This window comes from Nelumbo lutea, chromosome 2 (assembly GCF_056320005.1).
Source record: "Nelumbo lutea isolate HS-2025 chromosome 2, American lotus-T2T, whole genome shotgun sequence".
NCBI classification, from domain to species: Eukaryota; Viridiplantae; Streptophyta; class Magnoliopsida; order Proteales; family Nelumbonaceae; genus Nelumbo; species Nelumbo lutea.
In genome coordinates this window covers 45491446-45518680 of record NC_142685.1, presented here as the reverse complement: position 1 = coordinate 45518680, position 27235 = coordinate 45491446, and the positions used below count along the sequence as shown (strand labels likewise).

The following is a 27235-nucleotide window of genomic DNA, read 5'->3' as shown; positions in this document are numbered from 1 at the left end:
AGCTAGCCATCCACCGCTACAAGTGCTAGCCGCCACAATGTCACGGGGATAATCGTTGGGGCCCCGTGCGGCACTAGAAATGGGCGAGTAAGCCTACGAAACAAAGCAAACACACATACAAAGGCAACAAGATGACACACGAATTAGCAAAGGGCTATTTGTATTGCATTAATCAGTGGTAAGCACAAGCACACAGTACAGTGTCGAGGGGATTTCGTGCTTAACCTTTACACGCTTATGAGCTCACTCGACTACCTACCTCCCCTCAAAGAGTACGTTAATCTTTTGGGGGAGTGACAATAGAAAACATCAAAATGATGGAAAAGCATACTAAGTAATTATAATAACGCCATTGGCGATCCCCCTTACAAAATACAAGCAAAGCCCACCCATGACACACATGTTGACACCATGACAGCATGCGGTTGGCACTCAGATGGCTCACTGTAGGTGCTTGATGGCGCAACGAAGGAGTCACCTATGACATTCTCCCCCACTCAATTCGATCTACGTCCTCGGAGATCGGCTTTGGCTGGTCGTTTAGAGTCACTGTTGCGGAAGGAGGGTTCTTCTGCTGCTCCCCGAACCGATTGTCGTCCAAGGCCGAGGTGTATATTTTGGTGGTATGGTCGGGTTGGCTCATTCTGTTAGGGTTTCCTATGGCTAAGTCCTTTCCTGGCAGCCTCAAGGTATGTTAGTGGCTGGTCATATTTGGCTAAGGGGTAGGTTTGGGCCAAGTAAGGATCAAAATGGTGTTTTGGATTATTAAGGTGTGGATTCCCATGCATTTTTCCCCAAGGGTATCTCACAGGGCTACTATGGGAACTAGCCTTAGGGATGATGTGAATGTGGTCCCTAGATGGCTTGGGTGGCACTCGCTCTCCCCGATGGTTGTGGTAGTAGATGTGGGCAAGGTTTGACACGGCCTTGGGTTTTCTTCTGTTGGGCCCACCAGTTGCGGGCACTTGCGGCTTCTGCTGCGAAGTCGACTTCTGCTGATGTGGCTGGCGTTGAAGCTGATGTTGCTGCTGGTGTTGACTTGGGCGCTGACATTGGTGTTCGCGCTGAAAATGGAACTGTCTTGAGGGTGACTTCTTCCTAGTGACGACTTCCCAACCAGTTCCAGTGTCGATGTGAGGTACTTGACAGGGGTTCTTCCTTGTTGACACAGAGTTGTCTTCATGGTTGATAGTTTCTTGGTACAACTGCAAGGCTGAAAGCTGCTTCCCAAGTATCTGCAAGGCTGATGAGACAGGAACCATGCAAGGGGAGTGTTCGTCCAGAATAAGCAAGCTGTTGATGTGTGGCATAAGTGCTGCTTCCGCCTGCTTGAGGAACTCCACTCCAAGAACCACCTGAAAATCATCCAAGGGAACCACAGATAGATTGATGGGTCCTTTCCATGGTCCCACTCGGAGTTCTACTCCACGGGCCGTGCCCTCTACTGCTTTGGCCCCGGAGTTGACAGCCTTGACCCACCCAATTCGTTTGGTGGTGGTCAAGCCGAGTTGCTTTGCCTCCGCAAGCAAAATGAAGTTATGGGTGGCCCCAATGTCCACCAAGGCTTGGGTCGGCCTCCCGCCGAGGGTGATGTCTACATAACTCAGCCCCTTGTGGGCTTTGGTGGGCCGCTTTGATGTGGCCTCTTTCTTGACCATGGCATTGATGAGTTGGAGGGCGCCTACTCTGGGCGCCGCTGTGGGTTTCTCCTCATCGCTCTCTTCACTATCACTGAGTTTGGCGATGAGGGCAGTTATTTTCTTTCGGGTTGGACAGTCACTCGTCCAATGCTTCCCGTTGCAAAGGTAACACGGCGCAGGAGGAGGTCTCCTAGAGGATTGGTGGCCCTGGTAGATTGGGCCTCCTTGTGGTTTCTTCCCTTGTTGGTAAGTGTAGGGCTTGTCCGCGGGCACTGGCTTCTCCTTTGTAGGGGTTGATTGGGGATCTCCCCCACTCAAACTCATGGTACCTGGGCTGGATGGTCTTTGCACATCTTCCTTAGGTGTTCTCAGATCAACAAGCTGTTCAGCTATGGCCATGGCGGTGGCGAGGTCCTCAACCCCACGTCGCTGGAGTTTGAGCTCAGCCCATGGTTTGAGACCGTCCATAAAATTGAACAGAAGATCCTTGTCCGACATGTCAGTGATCTCCAGCGTCAAGGCCGAAAACTCCCTGACATAGTCATGTAGTGATTCTTGATGTCTGAGATTCTTCATTCTTCGGTGCGCCAAGTACTCCACATTTTCTGGGTAGAACTGCTGCTTGATCTCACGCTTGAATCCAACCCAAGTGTCGATGGTATGGGTTCCACGTTCAATGTCTTGGCAACACCTACGCCACCATAACATTGCGATATCAGTCAAATACATAGTAGCTGTACGTACCTGAGTTTGGTTGTCAATGATGCCAGTGGCAGAGAAATATTGCTCCAATTGCCACAAGAAGTTGTCAAGCTCCCTAGCATCCCGAGCACCCGAGTATGGTGTTGGCTCTCGGATCTTGATGTTAATGGAAGCTAGGGTGGAGGGAGTGCTTGGTGTGTTGGCCACTGCCCTCTTTAGGAGAGTCATCTCATCTCTCATCTCATCCAATTGCGCTTGGAATCTGTCTAGCAAGCCCTGTAGGCTGCTTTGGGAAGGCCCAGCTCCCGAATTCTGTATGGTGGTGTGCATGTCTCTGAAGGCGCCATTGAAACGTCCTTCTAGTTCCACCACTGCATTCTCAACCGTCTCTAGGTTGAGGTGGAGTTCATCAACCCGATCTCTGGTTTCTCCCACTGTCACCTCGCAACGTAGGAGGCGCATGTCCACGGTAGCTAGTTGGTCAACTGATTTGTCGCGCTTGCTAGCTTTGGTTGTACGCCCCTTTGGGGCTTGTGTCTTGGTAGGTTCATCAAGTGGAGCTTCGTTAGTGTCGTGGCCTTGAATCCGCCCATGTGGTGTGTCATCGGAAATGCCCCGATTGCTCTTCATTGGGTTGATGTAGGGACGAAGACGGTCCAGAGTATTTGTAGGAGCACCTGCTCTGATACCAACTGTCACAGGGATAATCGTTGGGGCCCCGTGCGGCACTCGAAATGGGCGAGTAAGCCTACGAAACAAAGCAAACACACACACAAAGGCAACAAGATGGCACACGAATTAGCAAAGGGCTATTTGTATTGCATTAATCAGTGGTAAGCACAAGCACACAGTACAGTGTCGAGGGGATCTTGTGCTTAACCTTTACACGCTTATGAGCTCACTCGACTACCTACCTCCCCTCAAAGAGTACGCTAAGCTTTTGGGGGAGTGACAATAGGAAACATCAAAATGATGGAAAAGCATACTAAGTAATTACAATAACGCCATTGGCGGTCCCCCTTACAAAATACAAGCAAAGCCCACCCATGACACACATGTTGACACCATGACAGCACGCGGTTGGCACTCAGATGACTCACTATAGGTGCTTGATGGCGCGACGAAGGAATCACCTGTGACAACAAGGCCCACCAACTCTTACTACTGGCTGCAAGTGTTGCTTGCTACCTACAAGTTCGCCGTTGGACACCAGAGGTATTAGCCATTGTGGGTGGTTGGTTGGGTGTGAGGGTTGAGAGGAGGGAACTCGGGAAACCCTAAAGCTAAAGGGGCTAAACATTCAATTGGGTTGGGGAGAAGGTATTTTATTTTTTGTTTTTTTATATTTAAAACATTGAAAATAAAAAGGGTAACCCACAAACTGCTACTCAGGTCGAACACTTTAGCGGTCTAACCACCCGGGTCAACGGTTTTATGACTTTTTCAACGATTTTTAAAAATTTCTGGTTTTTAGTAAAACCGGACCCAGGGGCTGACTGGTTACCGATTTTCTTAGTCCGACCATCCAGTCCAATTTGGCTTTGAAAACCATGTTTTGAAGTAATGTATTTTTTTGGAAAAAATCCCAATAAGTACCTTTGGTCAATTTAATGCACGAACTTTAAAACGCGACAATTTAATACCCGAACTTTCAAAATAGTACCTAGCGTTAAATCAGCGTTAGTCAAAACCATCACGTGAGGTGAGGTGCGATTTAAATGTTTTCATAATGCCAAAATTAACCTCCATGATAATTTTCAAACCATTTTACCCTTTTCTCTTATTTTTTCCCTTTTCCCCTTTCTCAATCTAGGTTGAAGAAGGATCAAAGGAAGTGGTAAGCGCAGCCCTTCATTCCGAACACAGTGTTCACACGTGGTAAGTGCAGCCTTTGGTTCCGACCTCCACGGTAATTTTCCGAACTCCTGCTCTTGCTCGCGTAGGTGGTAAGCTTCGATCAATTCCAACTTGAAGGAACATAGAGGAGAAGAGAGGAGACTGTTCACGCGCAGGTTGAATGAACGTCAAATAAGGTGGTAAGCTTTAAACTCCTAACGTCTGATCAGTTTCACAAATTAGCTATCGTGCTAGAGTGGCTGAGTGGCTGCCTGTCAGGTCGTCCGTTATGAGAGAGCGCAAGGTCCAATTCTGAGAATTGATGAGGGCGAGGAGCTTGCCGACTTTTGGGATGCTCTAGCTAGTGCTCCGCTTCTTAGTGATGATCTTGACAAAGTGACCGACAAACTCGATTTTTCTGCCAGTAAGGATCAGGTTGCAACGGCAATTGGGGTTGGTGGGAAGAAGGTGGATGAATATGATTTGGACTATGAGATTTTCCAGAAGGCGCTTTCGGGTGGTGTGGTTATACAGAGAAAAAGAACCTAATTTTTCAGGTTGAAAAAGTCCCTTTCCCTAATTTTCTTCCTCTTCTTTTCACTTGAGCTCTCTAAGAAAAACCTAATTTTTCAGTAGCTGGACCTTGAACTCTCTAAGAAAAACCAAATTTTGCGGGAGGCATCAGAGATGGTGGGACCAAAAGGTTCAGTAGCAGTAGCTTCGTATAGGCTGATCAGAAAATCCCTTAAAATCTTGCATTAAAATCAACAGAAGTCAATGTAATATAAATACAATAAAAAAGCATAGAGAATAATAGATAAAAGCAAAAACAAAAAAAACCCTGGTCGTCTCTTCCGGCACCAGCAACAAGGGGCCTTCTTCTCCGGCAACGGTTGAGTTAGAAAAAGGCGGTACCATTATCGGATGTGATTTCTTCCGCCAATTTCTTCCACAATACACGGAGCAGATCTTCGTACGACGTTGTCTGGTTTGTCACTCGTCGATTTCAACTTTTCCAGCTTCGCATACCTCTTGACATTACCAACGTGTAGAACTGGTTTCTTCGAAACTTCAGGTAATAGAATAGGTGAACAATGGTTCCAACTTGTAGAGAAGGGATTATAGCTGCGGTCATTTTCATCATTTCGAAAAATAGTTCATACATTGGTCGAACTGCAGGTGTGTAATTATGTCTTTTTGCATTCTGACTGATGGTGAGTTAACACATTTGTCCTAAATTGAAAGTTTGGGTACTTATCGGAAATTTTTCCTTTTTTTTTATATTTTTTATAATTCCATCTTTCTTTGCATTTTTAAGTATTTTTGTTGTATTTTATCACTTTTATTTATATTGTATTTTTTTTTGTTTTTGAAACTTTTAGTGTTTTTGTATTTCCTCGTTTCTTTGTTATATTTTCTCCATTTTTTTTGTGTGTGTGTTTTGTTTTATGTTACTCTTTTTCTTCATTTTTTTATATTTACTTAAATGTTATATTCGCATTGTATTTTATCATTTCTCATAAAATGTTATAAGAGCAGTTTGGGGTTTTAAAATATTTAAACATGCACATGAGAATATGTTTTTAATCAATTGACAAATGCTAATAAAAGGGGAAAAATGATAAACAAAATTTAAGGTGGGTCTTTATTACAAATAAAAGTTCGAGGGTTAAGTGTCACAATCCCAAAGTAAGGGTATTCATAATATTATCCAAAAACCCTAATTTCACACCCATTTTATGAAGAAGTGAGTAAGTACTTTTAATCAAGGTTTAAAGTATCAATATGATACTCTCAATACGGGGCATATTATATTTGTATCTATGTCCATGGATATGGGATACGTTTGGGTACATATCCCACTATCCCACAAGTTGTGCATATCAAGATGATACATCTCTAGATCAGTGCCTACTTACCGCTTTTGGATTGTTTTCAAACTTTAATTTAATAAAAACTGGAAAGTATAATTAAAAAATGAAATAAAATTTTAATTATAAAACTGAAATAGGTAATTTGAGATTTAATTTTTCCCAAAAGTTTAATAAGAATTTAAAGTTTTAAAAATAATTTATTTTATCTACCTTAAAAATTAATATATTTTATTTTACAATTATATGTTAAAAATGAAAACCTATTTGTTATTTGAAAATTGGAGATTCTTTATGTAGAAATACCAAATAAACGAATTTTCCAAAAAATAATAAAATTTGAAAATCATAAGTGATAATCATTGTATGATGTGTACATGTTTTAGAGTCCTAGATTGCAATGTTTTTATTCATATAATTTATTAATGTGTGCATTTTTCATATGTTTATACCTTATTGATAGATAATTCTACTTTAGATTTAGTATTATTAATGTACTTATTAATCTTTAAACTTTGATTTTAATTTTGCCACCCACCTTTTAATCCTATCCTATATGGTAAGGTAGCGCCTACAATTTTGAATTGGGTCAGAAAGAAGGACCACCTAGGCCATTTGGTCGAAGATTCAATCCAACAGGAAGTATCACGGGCCACATATTGTACTTTAGGCTGTGTTTGGTTGCAATGCAAATAAATTTGCACTGATGTGAAACTGTGGCAATGAAAGTGTTTTGAATCCTATTGCATTATAAATGTAGTAAATTAAGACATGAAACAGAATAAAGTAAAACCTAAAATAAAATTAAATGAAAATTTGCATTTTTTTCATTTGCACTCCTATACATTTGAACTAATACGATTAAAATTGCACTACAACCAAAAACAGTCTTGAGCTTTTGATGTTTTTGTTGTCCACCATGATACATCTGTATGTCCTCTCTTCCTATGTGAAAAAGCCTGGTAGTACTTTCATTTATCACCCAGGCCTGGCCAGGAATAAGGTAACTGCAAGTCATGTTGCAAGTTTAAGCCTATTGTCGGATGAGGGGTTTGATTTTCTTGTTTGGTTTTACTAAAAAAAAAAAAAAAAAAAAGAGGTTTTTACTGGCCACCGGCACAAACTTCATAACCGCCGGTATTGATTTTAGCCGGCGGTCTTTCTTTCCCGGTATAACCACTGTCGGAGAAAGTTATGACCGCCCCAACCTCTATTCAAAACCGCCGGTAAATGTGATACCAATAAATCAAACCATTACCGGCGGTTTGCCAAAATTGCCGGCCATAGCTGGGGATTTTGTCATCCTGAAGATGAATGCTAGTGCGCTAGAATTGAAACTTCTCTTAGAATTATTTGAAAGCGGATCCATATGCCTTGTTGATTCACTTTTCTGAAAATACCGATTATCAAGATAAGACTGAATAGACCTCCTCAACGGTCTTAGAAGTAGTGGTGTGTTTGTCCATCAATGGTGAGATGGATGTATTTCCATTTGCAAGTTGGTTTACTTTATGATTTGCTTTCTTCGACGTTTAGCTTCCTTTGAACTTGTGTTCATCAGTAGTGATCTATGCATGAAACTCGCGCGTTTACGTTCTCTTTTTAATCCGGTCGAGAAGATAACATTTGCTCTAGTCTGCTTTGTTATCCTTAATTCGAAGTTCGAACTACCAAAAAATTTGCTTGTTATTTATAGGTATACTCTGTTTGCTTGTTTTATTAATTATTATTATGGATGCCTCAATATTGCATTATGTTGGGTGAAAATGTGTGGTACGTAGTTTCTCCATGTGCAAAAAAGTGTCATTTACTGGAGACACACAGATTTCTGGTATGATCAATGTAAGCATAAACTTGAACATTGAGGAAATAAGCAGCAACTCAACTCCATTCAGCTCTATTTTCTTTTACCATTGATTTTTGTTTTATAAGATTACGATTGATAAAATATGATAAGACCACAGGTGGTTTTTGAGGCAGACTTTAATCTTTTCATCAACCAGAAATATGTTTCGTTCTTCAGGGCAACATATAAGATAAGGCCGGAAATGAGAAGAATTTGTACAATTCTAGTACAGGATACATGAGATGATGCAACTTTGGTTTTGGTTCTGCCCTTTATGATAGCGGTTAGGTTATGCCTGTAAAACAGGTAACTTATAATTTGAGCTGAGCTTAGTGGTGATTTGACGAAATTTTGTCCTTTTCTCTTTGGTGAAATCAAAGCTTTCATCATATAGCTGAAACCGACCAGAGAACTATTACATCCCAAAAAATGCATTTTTTTTCATTTTTTTTTTCTGGAACCACAAAGTAGCTACCCTGGCTCCATTAATCAACCAACATTGAATCCATGATACCAAGTAGCCTCTATTCTAATGATAATGATGCTCACTTCTCATCTAGTCTGAGTTGAGGTTCAAATGTCGGAACAAAAATGTAGAGATGCAAATTGATCGGATCGGATTCAAATTGGGTTATATCCGATCTGATCAAATCTCACAAAGGTCAATTCGAATTCTAATCCATTAAGGATGTTGGAAAACACAACCATTTTTGTCATATATATACATGTCTTTTTATAAAAAGATTAATATAAAAATTACAAAAATGCAATATAAAAATATTTATAAATAAATAACTAATTATGCATATTGGATTCTTTCAAATCGGATAAGGTGATCTGAACTCAATCTGATTTTAATTGGATCCTATTATTTGATATGATCCAAAAATCCAACAGGGAGACATCCAAATCCAGCGAAATAGGATTTTGAATTTAGATTGGATCATTATCTTACCCATTTGCACTCCTACTAAAATGGGATATAATGAAGAGCAGATAAAAAGTCATTTTCTGTGGTTTTATATATCAACCGTTTGGAGACATCCACAGGGATGTTCATGGTGTCAATACAATCATCTGTCTGTTATCGAGTCCAGCTAACCATTTAAAATTATCAAAGGTGTTTCTTCATGAATCGGTTAATCATTAGGAAAAGAAATTACTTGGAGTCGGGAATGGGGATTGTTTTGGCGGGGCAGAGACGTGAACAATGATGGGTAATGAAGTCTCAACCCCAACACTATATATATATTAAAAAATTTTGAGAATTCAGATCCCTATGGGGAACCCGTCTCCGTTGGGGATTGAGGTCAGGGACGAGGAATATGATCTCTGCCCGGTTGTAATTCCTACAAACAGTGAAAAATGCCTTATCGCTCCAATGGATGGTTCTCATATAACTTGAGAAAAATGTTTTATTTTTTCTTTTATAAACATCTTAACGAAACAAAATTTTAGGCTCCATTAGGGAAAACATGTATTTAGGCTCCACTGGGGCTACCTGCAAGCTATTTTTGGATGGCCTGTGGAATTTCTGCCACAAGGAGGGAATGTTGTCAATCTAAGGCATGTCAAGAAGGGAGGGGACAACTCCCTGGATTGGCTCTATCTTCTCTCTCGAGGACATGTAGTTAGGCAATGCATGTGTGTGTATGTTGTGAGTTGTATTACCGTATTAGAGAGTTAACCAGAGATTCGTTTTTTCTGTTTCTAAAACTAACCAGAGAAAGTTAGAACGTAGTGAGTTAGATGAAAGGGGCATTGGCACCGAATTGGCACTCACCATGGCACAGATACAGATTAAAGTCGGTAGATTTCTATTCATAACTCAACTCTTGTCAAGTTTCAAGTGAAAGATCACCGAGTTAGTCTAAAATATGCTCCCTTTTTACAGGTTCTTTCACTGAGTTGGTCTAGAATTTGCAGACTTTTTAAAGGTATGACAAATATTGAACGATCACTGATACCTTGTCCTTTCCTTTTGAACTAAAGTCTTTTTGCAGCAAAAAAAAATGAAAAAAAAAATACACTGTGACCAACTGCAGAGCTCTGAATTCCGCTGCAACCTTCCATAATTCAGAATGACAAGTACCTCCACCCTAAAACATCAATACCCGCCTTGTATCAATTTCAAATCGACACTTATCCCAACAATTCCGTGGAATTAAGAATTATTAGGGTGTACTGAACAATCGTTCTCCTAAAAAAGAAACAGCTAAAACTTGATTCTTTTACAAAAATAGGAGGTTATGAACTAATGATTATACCATTTAGTGCTTCAGACCCGTGGGAAGAGCTGATTTCTGACTTTTTCCTTTGATACTTAACAGCTGATTTCTTAGGGTGGTATTAAATCAGGAATATTTTTTTTTAATACGAAGATAAAAGAGGTACGGTGGGATCCATTCAGCATGCAAAAGTACCGGTTGCACCAAGTAAAATAGATTTGGGTCCTAGTTGATCCTAGTAGTTTGAGACTTTGAATTACTTTCAAATGTATTGTTTGATACAAGTGTTGACAATAAAAAGTCATTTTATTGACACGAGGTCTTAACTCATCACAGACGCAATGTTTTAAATTTTTAATTTCTTCTTGGACGCAATCTTCATCAGTCTAATGGTAATGCCTATTGATGTGAAAGAAAAGTACATGAACCTGAAAATATCCAAGACCCTGGCTCATCTTCCAGAATAGATTTCTCATACCATTTTATTTTCAAATATCAGAAATAACCACAACAAACTACCATTGGGGAATTTGGATCCAAAAAAGAAAGTAAAATCTAGTTTGTGTACGAAAAGGGGCAGGGAACATACAAATACAATGGCCAAAACATCACACTCTAACCTGCGACTCCCTTCTCACAGGACAGTATTATATTTTACCAAGAGTTCGATTAAATAAAAAATGGAAATAGGGAGGATATGCATTCTACTTTGTTACTATTACAAAATTATGCACCCGAACGGTTATTGGTGCACCAAAAAAAATTAAAACCAGACTATGAAGAAATACTAAGCACCTTTCAGGCGGATGGGTCATTTAGGCTGGGCCACTAGAGATTCCGTAGGTTCTTGTAGGGATGGATTGACGGGGAACAGCTCGCATTGTGCATACTGTGACATTAATTGATCTACCAGCACCATGGCTACCATGGCTTCCACCATTGGCACAGCTGTGTCATAAGCAACAAAACAAAAAGATTGTTAATAGCAGAAATAATGCAAGTCTATCTATCTGACACAAAGATTACAAAAGAAAGCATCCGAGAACATCAAGGACTCATAATAGAAGAGACACCTAATCCATGGGAAAAGAGCAAACCTCGAGGGACAACACAAGGATCATGGCGACCACGTGCTAGGAGTTCTATCTCCTGTTTCTCTCTAGTTACAGTGTTCTGCTTCTTCTGCAAATGCATTACATCAATGCAACACCTCATATCAGCTTGTAAGTTAAAGATGTTCAAGAAAGAAAACAATAATGCCTAAGATTCCACCAATGTGAGCTTGTCTTACACCACCAGTCCCAAGCCCGGATAAAGGAAGGTTGCGTCAAGTTGGCATCTGGCATTACAACTTTCACCAAATTCTTATGGTCCTGGGTCCTGAATTGTGACACGCTACACTTTGATCCAGGTGTGATGAGAAATGGACAAGGGTATGCTAGGGCGTATGATTTTAAGCACTCATAATTTAACAATGGATATGGCCCTAAACAGAATGGAATGATAAAACAGGTTTCATATAGCCAATCCCATGTGGATGAGAACCTGAGACAAGGCTTGATGATGATGGTGATGATGATGACGACAGCGATATAGTGATATTGAATCAGGCAGGTTATAGAAGCTCCCACCTCTGTAGATCAAACATACCAATAAATCGACTGACCTAGGAGATCACCTAGAAGAAACATTTATTTGAATCCAACAAAGGTAAAGAATCCCCATCATGTTTATTTTGGACAATACAGCACATAGAAACCAATCCACAAGCTGTGGTCAAATAGTTATATTATTATATTAAGCCCCTTTCAACATCAAATGGAGATCCCCTGAACCATGTATGTCTATTAAGCCCCTCAATTTTAGAATCATTATTGGCAGTAAACTGCAGCCACAAGGAGGTTTTTCCCCACTCTAATCTGGAATGTTCAGGGAAAATAAACACAAGGTTTTTTTTTTAAGCCCACGAGTAAGAAAGATTAGAATACAAACAAAAAAAACAAGTAAATATAGATCAACTTACTGCAATTGTGGCCGTTGGTTTGAAAGCAATTCTCATGTTTATGATTTCCCCATTAGATATTCCCCCCTGCACCATTATAAACAATACAAGGGAACTATCTAAGTTTGAAGGGAAAAAAAACAATCTTAAGCCCTTTGTTAACCCCACCACTACTAGGTCCACCAAGTGAGAAAGAGAAGCTTTTACCTGTATCCCACCAGACCGATTTGTCCTTGTCCTAATTCTTCCATTTTTGTCTATATAGAACTCGTCATTATGTTCACTACCAGTCAAAAGTGTACCTGCAAGCATTGCCAATTCATCATTAGTACGAAAAAACCATAGACAACAGGGGATTTGATTCAGAAATAATTCCATGTGCTTCTTTACCTGCAAATCCACTCCCAAATTCAAACCCCTTTGTTGCAGGCAGTGACATGCAAGCTCTAGCCAGCTCTGCTTCAAGCTTGTCAAAGACTGGTGAGCCAAGCCCCTGACATAAAATATGAGCATTGTTTTTATTAATTGAAAGATATAGATATTATGCGACTGTACAATTGTCAGGCCCTGCAAATGCTTCAAAGGTCAACTGACTGCCTTGAATAAATCTGGGCTGCTATGCTAGAAGATCATAGCCCAGCAGATCCCTAGACGTACCAGAGAACAGTGATTCTAAATTTCTAGGAGTCTCTTGTAATATTAAGATGGTTGGATAGAAAGCAGGTCACATTACACTATAGGAATATGCCCAGGGAAATCAGAAACCTAATGGGGGCAAATGAGGATGAGAGTGGAATGAATTACTTGAGCTGCTAATAGTTTCGCAGATTGGTTGGTAAAACAGGGTGCTAGACGTCTGATTTGGGGGAGTTGTTAGCCAAGGTCACCTACCTTACTATGCAGATCATGTACTCCTTTTTCTAACTTTGATCATTGACAAAATTGTTGAATTGTTATTGATCACACACGCACACAAAACAACAACAATTTCAACGCAAGATTTTTAGACCAAGTGTTAATAGTTACAGATAATGTCATTATAACAGCATAATACCTTTATAAAATGGATACTGTTATGTATTAAACAAATATATCAAATAAATGGTAGAAATTCCATTTTTCGCTATTCAAAATTTTAATAATTCATACCAAATTAAACACTAAAAACCACTGAAGGCACAATATTTTAACTATTATTCAGGAAAGGGCACCTACATAAGATAGTATATAGCAGGAAACTAGATTGCTGAAACTCCTGCCAGGGTAGGGCTGGTAGGAGTAAGTGACTTGTGCTCTTCCCAAGCCCCTGAAGCTTGGTGGCTGGTTCAATCCTTTGTTTGGAAATAGATGGCATTTGTACTTCTATTTTTCTTTTTTTCAAATGGCTACCACACAAGATCAAATACTAAAAGCAGTCTTAACAAAGCTTAAAGAATTACTTAAGTAATTAATGAAAAAATTAAAAAGATGAAATGACTTTGTTACAGATTATCCTATTGCCATCGGCAATGAACAACATTTTCTAAATAAAATAAAGTAAAAAGAAAAGAACAAGAAACTAGTTCTCTAGGTAGGCTTCTGTGCAGCTTCTATCTGTCAAAACATTATTTAGATTTGAAAGTCAAAACATAAAAAAATAGTTTAGCAAAAACAAAACAAGGATGATTTAGTAATTGCTTACACGAGGAACATTCCTTGCGATGCAGGTCACAACACCACCAATAGAGTCCCCTCTCACTCGGACAGCATCAATGGCAGCAATCATCTTCTCAGCATACTCTGGATCTGGGCACCTGACAATATTGCTTTCTATCTGTCATAATTCACAGAATGAAGTTATTAAAAAACTTATATAAGGAAAATAGAGATCATGTAAGATGGCCCTAGAAATGCCAAGATTACATTGAAGGTCACATAAATACATATTTTACAATACTCAAAAAAAATTTATTGGTTTCCACCATCTTCATTTGTATCTAATATAGCTAAGACATACACATGAGGATTGGGACTGGATTCAAGGTACCCAACAAAATGAGTCCAGAAATTCCTGGATGCTGAGAAATCTCCACAATTACAGCATGATATATTATTAAAAAATCAGTTACAGACAATCAATGTAAGAATGGAATAACGCCAAAGTTCTATGACTGGATTCAAGAAAGGTACCCAACAAAATGAATCTAGAAATTACTGGGTGCTGAGAAATCCACAATTACAGCATGATATATTATTAAAGAAATCAGTTACAGACAATCAATGTAACAATGGAATAAAAATTTTATGCTAGGAAAAGGAAAAGGTGAGGGTACATATGTATTTCATGTAATCTATTTATCCACTCATGTCACGAGCTTAGGAATAAAAGCAGCATCCACAACGGAAGTCCTCATTAAAGCACAACAGAGATGGAATATTGCATTTATGTAGTATCTACTTCATAATTCAAAGGGATTCTCTTAAATACTTGCAAAGAAACCCAATGGACATCCTTAGGTCATCCCCCAGTCACAGCCTACAGAAGTCACCTCCCCTCCATCTATACAATGTGACATAGAGTTCCAACTCCTTAGGGGGCTTTTTGGTGGAATGCTCACCAAGTCTGACGGAAGTATTGTGGGTCTTTAGTGGCTCCATAGAAGACCCAAAGACCACTAAATAAAAGATTCTAGCTTCTATTAGAGGCTGGATAGCAAAGACTCCACTCTTCATCTTTAGTCATTAAATGAGATTCAACAACTGTTGTAAGATGAGACAGCAAAGAGCACAGGGGCCTTAATAGATGGTTCATTACCTAAATGAAATCAGGGGATTTTTTTTGGTGAAATCAGGGATATTTTATTAGCCTTTCCAGGCCAAAGACAATGGGTTCCAAGTGAATTAAATCATTGCTGACAGTCTTGCATGGACGGGTGTAGGAAGGACTTGTACAGTGATAGCTCTAATTTATGTTGAGCGGTGGGGCTTAAAGGTTTCTTTCCCTGTAATCTCTTGAACATGCATCTTCTCATGTACACACTCTTTGACAATAAGTTCAAGGTCACCTTCCAAAATAATTAAAAGGAAAAGATGTGGGGCTTGTTTTTTTCTATAAAAGAGTGATGCTAAGGCTATGTTTGGTTTGAAGGAAAATGCAGGGAAAGGTAGGAGAACCTTTACAAGCCTTGTATAGGTTTCCTGTCTTTCCCTTCCTTTCCCTACCTTTTCCTTCAAACCAAACATAGACTAAAGATGCACCATTTGCAATTCTGCTCCAATGTAGATATTTTCATGCCTTATTTTGTCAGACATGCTCCATATGCAATTATGCATCACATGGAACATCCGCCCAGAGTTGGATCCTGCAGACTCTTTGCCTCAACAGGGGCAACTTCAACAGTGTAAACATGGTTAACAAGGTGATGCCTAAGCAACAAGGCACCCATGGAGGGTTGCCTCACTTAAGTACCTAGCTACTTTATGCATGGCGCTAAAAAATATTTTTATATTCTTTGCTTTAAAGATTACAATAATAAAATAGACATTATACATTAAAATATTCATTTTGTGAGTTTTACTAGCTTCTTTTTGTTACTTTATTTTTCCTTCTTTTTCCTAGGACAAAAGCAGGGGCTCAGCCCTTATATCTTCTGAGTTTTCTTTTCCTTCTTTTTCTTCTCATGAATACGTTGATTTTCCATATTTTAAAATAAAGTTCATATGATTTTTATGAAGATTATTAATGATTACTAGTGAAAGAAGATTGCTGGTTGCAATGGAACCTATGGTAACACCTATATATATATAATCCTTAGCCTAGGTGACTAAGCAACAAGGCAACCCCCTGTCACCCAGCCTTGCCTTGGCACCTTGAAAACTACGAGTACTAAACAACTAATCTAAAAACAACTGTTATGGGAGTTTGACCAACCAGAGGTTTGATGCCTTGGGCTCATGGAACCAAAGAGAGAACTATTACATTCTTATAATCATCTACAGATCCCCTTTCCTTGCACCCCCACAAAGAAGAAAGAAAGAATGAATGAAAGAAAGGAAAGAAGAAAACTTAACAGTACAACTTTCTTTTCTGGACATTTTCAGCATAGACTGAATAATTGGCGACACAAAGACCAGAAACTAGTACCTTTTTTATAAGAAAACTAGCATTAGTTTTGTTAATCGCATTATTTAGATGTTTTCCCTTTTCTGCCCATGTAGCCTTCTGAATTTGGAACATTACAAAGTTATTTGAGAGATTATATTGCAACAAGCCAAAGGCTGATAAAACCAGGATCAAATTTCAGTTCGAGTTCTTGTATTTGAAAGGAAATATGCTACTGAAACCACTGGAACGCTGCAGGTGGCATCAATCAAGATCATCACCAGCCTAGTGCAAATGGTAGGTCAAACTTTACAGGTACTAATGTGATACCAACCATACTGATTATGGTGAATGCATCAATGCAAGCAATACAAGATTAGCCATTACAGAGCCCTATGATGGACAAGACTCATGATCATTGCTCTACTAGTTTTTAATTACCTAGGGTTTCTAAAGTATTGATTTGACATCCAAGGAAGCCAAATTTCCAAATAAGCAGAAAATTACATGGTTTTGTCATGCATCTGCAGGACTTCACCACAGAAACCATTAAATGAGTGTTAGTCAGCTCACCTCTTCAAGTGACAAAGTTTCATGATTAACCAAGCCCTCAGAAAGAACGACATTATGCACTTGAGAGACATATGCAAGAACCTGAAGTTTATAGACAATAAATATAGAATGAGAAAAATGTGAATGGGAATAAGCATACAAGTCCATACAAAGTGTGTGTCTGAAAATGCAATTTCCAACAAGGAAAAAACCAAAAAGATAATAAATAATGTTATCTGCTTATACATAATAAATATTGACTGGTTACTACATAACCATAGCATATATGTATAAAAAATAGAGTTGTCGGCATGTTATCAATGTTTTAAACAGCATCAGGCATCAAACATGTCAGTGAAGCTGGTACTTGATAGGTCCAATTTGAATGAGTTGATTGGGCCAAAGGTACAAGGTTTGGGGGAGGGGTGTAGTGTATTTATGGTGGAGACATGAGAGGGTGTGTGATGGCCTGATGGGAATCTTAAAGAGACTCTAAGGACATTTTCTGGAAAGCGTCCAAAGACATCTCTAGGTATTCTTTTTTTTTTTTTTTTTGTATTCTCTTCAACTCCTAGCAGCAGGGCTATTTTGATCCTTCCAATGGGTGTCAGACTGTCAGTAGGACCTGTCCAAAGTACCATGTTAATGTGGTTTTCCTTTATATCTGATTGTAGAAAGTTGGTTTACATTCTTAAGACTTAATATAATTTTTATGATAGATAACGATAATTTTATTAATTAGAACAAAAACACAGTATGCATCATACAACTCCCCACAAAGAGGCGTGAGGTGCAGCCTCCAAACTACATCATAAAGCTTACAGTTGAGCCCAAAAGAGCTTATTCCTATGTACTCCTTGTTTGGCTAGGAAATCTGCCAGTCCATTTGCCGATCTTCTTTCCCATTGAACTGTGACTGAGATATTTGATGTTAGCCGCTTAAATCTTCTCAAAGTCCTCCTGTAAGGCCATGCTGCCATCTCCAGTTCTTTTAGCCGTGCAATAACCAATTTGGAGTCACCTCCAATCTTTAAATGCTCCACTGCCAACTCTTTTGCAATTTCTGCTCCTTGTATCACAGCTTGAAGTTCTGCATTAACTGAATCTTCGATCCATATAGGACCAGAAAATAGAGCTACAATCTGGCCCTCAGCATTTCTAATGACTCCTCCTATTCCAGATGGCCCCGGGTTGCCCAAACTACTGCCATCAAAATTTAATTTAATGAAGCCTAAATCAGGAGGCTTCCAATCCACCAAAGACTTGCTTCTGACTGCAGAACTTTTGGCTAGTTGTTCCCAATTCCTACTTATATCATCAAAAGAGTAGGATGAGAACAGGTCCAAGGATTTTACCCATCTTATAGCCCTACATAAAACACTTTCTAGCACACATGTCTGATCCCTCTCCTTGTCACTAAAGACTAGCATTTCATTCCTCCCACACAATCCACACCAAAGCATCCTCCACAAAACTCATCCTCTTCTCTTTGGCCACCTGAAAGTTGTAGGGTCAAAACGATTGCAAATCTGCTCCGATTCTGTCCACCTGCACCCAAAAAAATCAAAAAGCTTTTCCCAAAGGCCTACAACAAAAGGGCAAGTGATTAGTATATGGTAGCAACTTTCTTCATTTGCTTTGCATAGGGTACACCAGTTAGGAGAGATACAAAGACCAGATCTTCTTTTTTGCAAAACATCCAAAGTGATGATTTTTCCAAGGGAGACTTCCCAACAAAGGGCTCCCACTTTTGGAGGACAGGTTTGGACTAGACTTCCTTGTTATGAAAAGGTTGAGGCAACGGAGAGGAGCACAAGAAAAGGATCCCAAGGGAAAAGGCTTCCAAATACGGGTATCTAGAGAAGAAGGGTCCAAGCAAACAGGATCAAGAGTTTTAAGGAGCAAAGCAACCTGGTCAAGCTCAGAACCTCTCAAATCTCTTTTAAAACCTAGGTTCCAGTTTATACCAAAAAAAAAAGGACACAAACCTTTGAATTGGCTCATTTTTAAAACATGAGATGGAATACAAGGAGGGAAAGAGTCCTTGAGGGTGAAGTCACCAACCCAAACACCCTCCCAAAACAAAATCCTATCTCCAGTACAAGTGTCATACCTGATCAGGTTCAAGAAAAAAGGAAGAATACTATGAATAGCCTTCCATGGAGACTTCAATGTAGCCCGCCGAGATAAACCAGCATCCCAACCACTGCCTGCAACACCATGCACACTCCTTACAACTTTATGCCAAAGTCTTTCCCTTTCCAAAGGCCACCTGCACAACCATTTGCCTAGCAAGGCTGTATTTTCTTCCTTAGATTGCCTATTCCCAAACCCCCTTGCTCCTTCCTCCTACACACTATTTCCAACATGATCCTTCCTCCCTTCCCCCGACTCCACAAAAATTCCCTCATGACTTTCTCTACTTTCAAAATCACCTTTTGTGGCATTCTAAAGACCGAGAGAAGGTAAGTTGGCAAATTCACAAGAGTAGCTCTTATTAAAGTGATATGACCCCCGAGGGAAATGTAGTTTCTCTTCCAAACTACCAATTTCTTTGTGCATTTTTCTACAATAGAATTCCAAAATCTTCCTTCTCTTGGACTATCTCCTAAAGGCATACCCAAGTACTTCAAGGGCCAGTTCGAGGTAAGGCAACCTATGGACTTTGCTACCTCACTCAACTCCTCCATCTCCAAATTTACCCCCACTACACAACTCTTTTCGAAATTGACCTTCAACTTCAACACGCATTCAAACAATTTTATTACTCATTTCACGTTCCTAGCCTTTAAGGGGATCTCCAATCTCAAAAAAAAAAAATGATTGTATCATCCGCAAATTGCAAGTGTGTTACCACAATACCCTCTCTTCCTACCCTCCATCCTCTAAACATGCCCAAACCATCAACTCTCGAAATAAGCATACTAAACACGTCAGCTACCAGAGCGAAAAGGAAAGGAGAAAGAGGATACCCTAGTCTCAACCCTCTAGAGGTTGGAAAGAAGTCTCTAACCACTCCATTAACTAAAACTGAAAAATGGCATGCTTTTAAACAAGCTTCGATCCAACCACACCATTTCTCTCCAAACCCAAAGTTCCTCAAGGACTCCGACAAAAAAAGACCAACCAACCATGTCATATGCTTCTCCAAGTCCAGTTTACATACAAAACCTTTTTCTCCATTCTCTTGAAGTCCTCCACATATTCATTTGCTATCAAGATTTGATCTATAATCTATCTTCCTTGAATGAAGTCCCCTTGTGATTGGCTTATTAAATTAGAAAGGGCTAGGTTTAACCTTAACGACAACACTTTGGCCATAATTTTATAAATGTTAGTCACTAGGCTGATGGGCCTAAAGCCTTTCGGTTGGAAAGCATCTCCCTTTTTAGGTATCAAGGCCTGGAAAGTGGAGTTGATCCTTGGACTTATAAAGTGAACATCCACAAACTCCACAAATACTACCAACAAATCTAACTCGATGATATCCCAGCAATCCTGAAAGAACGCCATAGTCAAATCGTCAAGTCCAGGTGCTTTAGATCTATCCATTGAAAACACAACTCCCTTTATTTCTTCCAAGTCAAAATCCTTTTCCAACAAATTTGCCACCTCAGGGCCCAATCTAGGCCACTATAAGCCTCACAACCCCCTGTCTTTTGTAGACTGCCCTGAAATGATTCATGAAAGCATTAGCGATCTCCTCTTGATTATCCACAACTTCACTGTTGATCTCTAACTTTTCTACGAAGTTTTTTCTCCTTCCATTAGCGATTGCATGGAAAAATTTAGTATTGTCATCCCCTTCCTTAATCCATTGATGCCTTGATTTCTGCCTCCAACAAATCTCTTCCCTAAGCATTATTTCTTCCAACTCCTCCAAGGTCCATCTTAAATTCCTTTCTTCTTCTGAGAGAGAATTGTGTCCTTTTTCATCCAAGAGTTCAATTTGGGAGATAACATTTAATTTCTTCTCCTCCGCTCTCCCGAAATGTTCCATGTTCCTAGGAGTGGATTCAAGCCAAGCTGAGCCGAATACTTGGCTATTTGAGCTTGGCTCACAGGAATAGTATCAAGCTAGAGACTTGAGCTCGAGCTCGAGCTTGGTTCATAGCTCGCAAGTTCAAGCTCGGGTCGGCTTGAGCTCAAATTTAAGCCAAGCTTTTTTTTGAAAAATAAAAATTATATGCATAAAATTAATATTTTTATTTTTTTAGACAAAAAATTAAGAATTGTAAAATTATTTAACATTATATATACAACAAAAATAATTATAAAAATTATTTACCATTATACATATATGCATGTATGTGTGTATGTATATGTATATAGATATATATAAAATAAAAATGGTTTATTTAATACTAGGCTCGCAAGCCTCACAAGCCGAGCTTCATTGGGCTCAAGCTCAAATCAATTAACAAATGAGCCTATATATTGGGCTCGAAGCTCAGTTTAAACTGAGCCAAGCCGAGCTTTTCACAAGCCAAGCTCAAATAGCTCGTGAAAGGCTCGGCTCGTGGCCCCTTACCTGTTCCACTCTTTAATTTTACCTTTTAGCCTATGAGTTTTCCAATGGGGTCCCACCACTTCTTCGCTCCACCACTCTTTAACCTTATGAGTAAAGTCTGGATGTGTTAGCCACATATTTCCAAATCTGGAAGGTTTAGGCCCACTCAAAAAGTTCCTAGTTCCAATGCTTATCGACCAATGATCTTAAGTGACTCTTGGCAAGGCCCTAGCTGACAAATTGACAGCCCTAACCAATGTTCTCCCCAATCTGAACTAAAGATGAACCTATCCGACTTAGAGCATCTCGAGGGGGGGATTGTAGGTTGGACCAGGTGAAGACAGACTGTTGGAGGGGGATTTCTAACAGTTCACATTCATTAATAAATTCATTGAATCTCCTCATGCTGATTGTGATCGCTTGATTGGGATTATTGGTCTCATTTGTAAACCCGATCACATTAAAGTCCCCACCTAAACACCACTAACCCTCCCACAAACCCCTTATATCAAAGAGCTCTTCCCACATTTCGCCTCTCTCCATATTTATTCGGACCATAGACGTTCATCATCACCCATGTACTCTTCTCCCACACTTTACTTTCAAAGAGACTGAAAACTGACATATTAGCTCTTCCATTGGCTCCACTGCCTCTTTCCTCCACATTGTCACTATACCTCCTAAAGCCCAACATGAAGGCATACAAGACCATCCTAATCCTCTAGAGCACCACACACTTCTCACCCATTTCCCATCCCAATCTGCCACTTTTGTTTCTTGAAGCAAAATTATATCCAGGTTTTCCTTTCTAATCATATCCTTTATTACCCTCCTTTTCCTAGCACTACCCAACCCTCTTACATTCCAACTCAGTATCTTCATGGAACCACTTAAAGTTCCACCCTGGCAACAACCATCCCTTACTTGAACCCTTTCCTTCTTTCCCCCCTAGCACTGAACTCTAAGTCTGTTGCAACATCTGATTTTAATCTTTCTACCTCCAATAGCTTCCTCTTTCTTGGACAATCGTTTTCCTTATTCCCCTTCTTTTTAGCATACACTATAACACTCTCTACTTCTTACTTGGATAATCTTAATATAATTCACAATGCTATTGATAAAAAAAAAACATAAGTCAAATTTTTAATCACGATGGTAAATTGGACCTGTACAAAGTACCATTTCCTTCCCATATCTCCATCCCTTTTTCATCTTAAAGGAGGAAGATGTCAGATATCCCATTTTTTACTTTGCTTTATTTCTGTAAGCAAATGGAAAATGATATAAAAACAGAAAGTAACCAATATTTCTGATCTCTCATATGGACCAGTGCAATTCATAATAACCCTTTCCAGTTTGGTAGGTTGTTCTTTTTGGGTGTATATTGCATTCCAAGACTCATATACATCAAATAGTGAAAATGAGATGTTTCCAATTTGAACAATTTGATAATTCAGTAAATTTGTTTTTCAAAACCTTAGGAGGTAAATTCACTAGACTATACATATGCAGAACAAAAATTAGTGCATGTCTTAAACACAAAAATGTGCAAGAGAAAAGTTAAGGTACATTTTTTATACATGGTAAAGTCTCATGGACATTGAAGATATCATGGTAAATGTTCAAAAACTCAACTAAGCAACCTAATAAACTAACCTCAGTTCCTGAAAAGTTAAGGTACATTTTTTATACATGGTAAAGTCTCATGGACATTAGAGATATCATGGTAAATGTTCAAAAACTCAAATAAGCAACCTAATAAACTAACCTCAGTTCCTGAAAAGGCTTTAATAATTTTCTTTGCAACAGCTCCGGCAGCAACTCTTCCAATAGTTTCTCTTGCTGAAGATCTCCCACCACCCTACATTTCCATTTGGACATCATGTTAGGATAAGAAATCAAGGATTTTTAAATAAAAGAAATCTAAATCTCCTTGAATTTAAATAGTATAACTACTGTTGAAAATTTATGGAGTATACCTGTACAGATCTCACACCATACTTAAAGTCATAGGTTGCATCTGCATGAGAAGGCCTATATGCTATTGACATTTCTTTGTAGTCCTGAAATGTCCAATGACATAAAGATTACATGAATATTTTAGCACAATAAATGATCAATGAAATAAATTCAGAGCATTTGGATTTAAAGTCTAAGGAGCCTTTGGTGTTTAGATGGAATAAGATTCAGCCATAATAGCTAATGTACAAGTACAAGTAGCATAGGTGCTTGCCAATCTAGATTATTATAATAATCGGTCATTTAGGTGAAGGGTTGCATATAAAAACTACATGAGCGGCCAACCTTAGCTCAACAAGAATGTTGTACCCTAGCAACCACCATATTTATTTTTCTAGTAATAGTTTCTAGTGTTGGACTACTCACATGTCCTCTTTGATCGGTATTTGGTACTTTGACCATAATTGGAGACCCAGTTGTCAATCCTGCATCAATTATATCCATCATCATTGATTGCTCCAACAAGACCACAGACAGAATAGTCATTCCTTTTTTATTATTAGTAGGAAAGAGGACATACAACTACAAGTAGAAGATCCTATAAGAAAGTATCATCCAAGATCTAACCTTCAGTTACTCCAGAATATATACGGCAAGTATCAGTCTCTTTTCTTGGGGTAGTAATTCGGCTCTGACCTGGCCTCCTGCATACAGTGGTTAACTTTAAGTTACTGGTTGGACATTGTATCATTTCAGGCATAGCAATAAAGCAGTGCTATTAATAGGTGTATTCTAGGTTCATAAGTAAGCAATAGCATTTAGAAATGCATAACTAAACATATCATTCACAATTTTAGGGTTCATTTATCAGCAATTACATAAGATTAAGAAAACGAAAAGAAATTCCTCATTACTACTGCAGCAAGAATGTAAAATCCTAGCATTGTCAATATGTATTGAAGAGTCAACGATTAAAAAAGAAAACAGTGAGAAGTCATATAATGTCAAGTTGAGTACCTTCTGTCAAGATCAACTTGCAAATCTGCTTCTGTGAGGGGAATCCTAGGAGGGCATCCATCAATTATACAACCAACACCACCCCCATGAGATTCTCCAAATGTTGTCACACGGAAAAAATTCCCAAATGTACTTCCAACTGCCTGCACCTCTGGTATTTGAAAAAAATATATATATTTAACTAAATTGCTATTTTCGTAACTTTTGTAGAATAGTCAATCAACCAAACACTAAAGCAATATTCTAACTATTTCAAGTGGCTACAGAAACCTTGTTTTGACATTCTACTGTATAGGGTTATATCTTTTATTAAAGTTTAGGTTCTCAAACCCTTTCTCGCACCTAAGACAATTCCTTCTTGCCATTCCTTTGTTCTTATCATACCTTAAACTTGCATCAGATTACTCTTCATAGATGAAACTATTGGCATGTGGTGCAATTATCAGATCATCTAACCTAAAAGTTTCATCATCTTCTCGCCCATTCTGGAGATTTCATTACATTCATTTATGGCTTTATCCCTCATAATATTGGCAATCATCCATCTCAAAATCCTCATCTAGATAGGTTGTTTTGTGTATGTGTTGCTTTTCAAATTCCCAATATTCTGTTCCATAAAGCATTGATGATTCTAGTACCGACGTTCTAGAGGTACACCTAATTATCATCATCCAATTTTTTTAATGGAAATATTGCCTTATTAATAATGAAACAGAGAAGTATAGAAGAGAGTATTAACCCCAGAAGTCTGACATGATATATAGCAAATTAGGTTCCAATTTCCTCATTTGTTACCCTCCGATACAATTGTGGTCAGTTTGCTCCATATTTGGCTAATTTATCCACCAAGCCATCTGCTTGCTTTCTTGTCCATTGAAATATTGCTTGCAAACTTTATAAGAAACATTTTCAATTGTTGTCGGAACTAAAACATAAACAGTTCATGCCTTAAGGGTATCTTTTAGCCAAACCCAACGGTGTTAATTAACCCCCCCCCCCCGGTGATAATTGTTATTACTAAAGTTGCATTGAATACAAATTTTCAGTTTGTTACTTATAATTTTCCTTCTAAAACATCCTCTCATAGTACCAGCTTCGGGCTTATCCTTTTTCCAGTATTGACATAAAAGATAAAAGCAACACATCCGGGAAATATAATGATAAAACTGCAATTGCTACCAAAATAACAGAATTTGGCAAGTTGATTGAGGAGAAGTAACTGTTTTTTCCGAGAATACAAACCAGAAAAACACACACAAACACAGACTTGGATTAGATAGAATGGAGTAGCAAATATACAGGAACAACAAGCACCTTGCTAGCTTCAACAGCTTAACCAAGCAACAGGGAAATTTCAGGGGAGGAGGGAGAGAAAAAATTTTGCCAGCAACGATAAAATTTGAACAAGTCTTGAAGATCTCGTGCAAAATTCCCAATTCTGACAGAAGTTTGGCAAAAACCTAGACTTAAAAGTTATTGTAGAACAAAGACGGAGGAATCAATCTAAATCCATTCTTGCTACAACGGGGAAAAGATCAATTTCCAGGTCTACAACACTACAAAAGCAAGATGAAATAGAGAACCAGAACTCTTGCTTTAATACAAATGGACACATCTCGCTGAAAATCAAAGATCTGAACTAGTTTAAAAACACCAATGGCGAAACTGGAAATGCAATACCAAAGGCAAAAGCAAAGACATAGAGTTTACATACTTCTAGTCAAGTCAGAAAACTGAAAACTGGAGACAAAATTAAAAAAAAAAAAAAAAAGAAGAAGAAGAAGAAATTAAAGTGGAAAAAGAGGTTCGCAACCATGAAAACCCATCATTTTCTAATGTTAAAGATCAACCTAATTTATGAGTTGAAAATTAAAGATCGGGATAAGAAATACTGTTATGATAAATAAAGGGAGAAGGAAGGAGATCGAAGGAACTCACGGAGCTTCCTCGTAGGAGCTGTGCGTCGGAAAGAGATGTGGAGTGTTGGAGAAAATAATTTCCGTGGATCCGAGACATGGAATCCAAAACCAGCACCACCGTCCGACCTCGGACCCCTTACAAATTGTTTGGAGGAGAGAGATGACGCCATTACCGTCGATGGCAGAGAGAGAGAGAGAGAGAGGTTGGGTTGGTATGGTGGGTGTTGGTTCTTTGAAAAACGTGGAGTCCTACGAATGTGTATGTATAGAGAAGAGAAGAGACGACTGGAGTTTTCCCTCACCTACCGCGACTCCCATTTCCTTGACACATGACTGACGACTCACCCCACCACCAGCAGGCAGCGGCCCCTCACCAACCCGCTCTCCTCCGTAATACCGCAGAAAACCTTTATTTTCCTCACTTCTTTCTTCTATTGACTATAAAACCGATGGAGGCTGGGGGGGTTTTGGTCAAATGTTTGAGACCTCCAATCAGTTTTACTCTACCTTTTAACTTGGCTTACCTACCCTCTACCCCTAATAATCAGATTAGGCTATTAATTTCACCCCTCCCAACAGGCGGATTACTGTGTGCCGTGCGGTTGTGACGGGATCTGTTCCTCACAAATGGCCGCTCACGGGCACATCCACCGCGCAATGGGATAACAAATAAATACCTACGGAAGATATTATCAATGCATGATAGGATGTACGTGTAAAGCACCTGCTGCGAGGAGCAGATCCGGTCTCGGTTTGTCAACATGTATTGGATTTTCGTTTACGGTACAGAGTACACCCCTCCGATCACTTTTCTCCTCTTCTCTGATTAGGTTAAAACCTACTTTTTTTAATTAAAGGTTAGAAAATACAAGGCCCGTTCGAACAGCCTTGCATCGGGAATATCTCAGTACTGTGCTTTATTGCACAGCGAAATATTTTCAATGCAATACTACAATGGTTGTTCGAACGGGCTTTGTACTCACTGAATCCGGTTTCAATGATTCCACCTACCACGTGCTTGTTTGTTTAAATCGGTGGCTGAAACCTGAAAATGACATGATGGTCTCATATG

At 39.1% G+C, this 27235-nt stretch overlaps 1 protein-coding gene and 1 long non-coding RNA gene across 2 annotated transcripts; one reads left to right on the top strand and one right to left on the bottom strand.

The window, feature by feature from the left end:
• The first annotated feature begins 4158 nt into the window (after positions 1 to 4158).
• Positions 4159 to 4845, top strand: LOC148870319 (uncharacterized). The gene is made up of 3 exons (XR_016107713.1): positions 4159 to 4220; positions 4286 to 4375; positions 4458 to 4845. It is a non-coding gene; the product is annotated as an uncharacterized LOC148870319 (long non-coding RNA).
• Positions 4846 to 10579: 5734 nt separating this feature from the next.
• Positions 10580 to 26854, bottom strand: EMB1144 (chorismate synthase, putative / 5-enolpyruvylshikimate-3-phosphate phospholyase). Its single transcript, XM_088969042.1, has 13 exons — positions 26183 to 26854; positions 24245 to 24395; positions 23855 to 23931; positions 23654 to 23712; positions 23248 to 23331; positions 23037 to 23129; positions 16780 to 16860; positions 13807 to 13938; positions 12516 to 12618; positions 12333 to 12427; positions 12147 to 12212; positions 11221 to 11305; positions 10580 to 11071 (listed from the first exon to the last, which is right to left on the bottom strand). The coding sequence occupies exons 1-13, from the start codon at positions 26331 to 26333 to the stop codon at positions 10935 to 10937; spliced, it is 1314 nt and encodes a 437-aa protein (XP_088825168.1). The 5' UTR covers positions 26334 to 26854; the 3' UTR covers positions 10580 to 10934.
• Between the last annotated feature and the right edge of the window lie 381 nt (positions 26855 to 27235).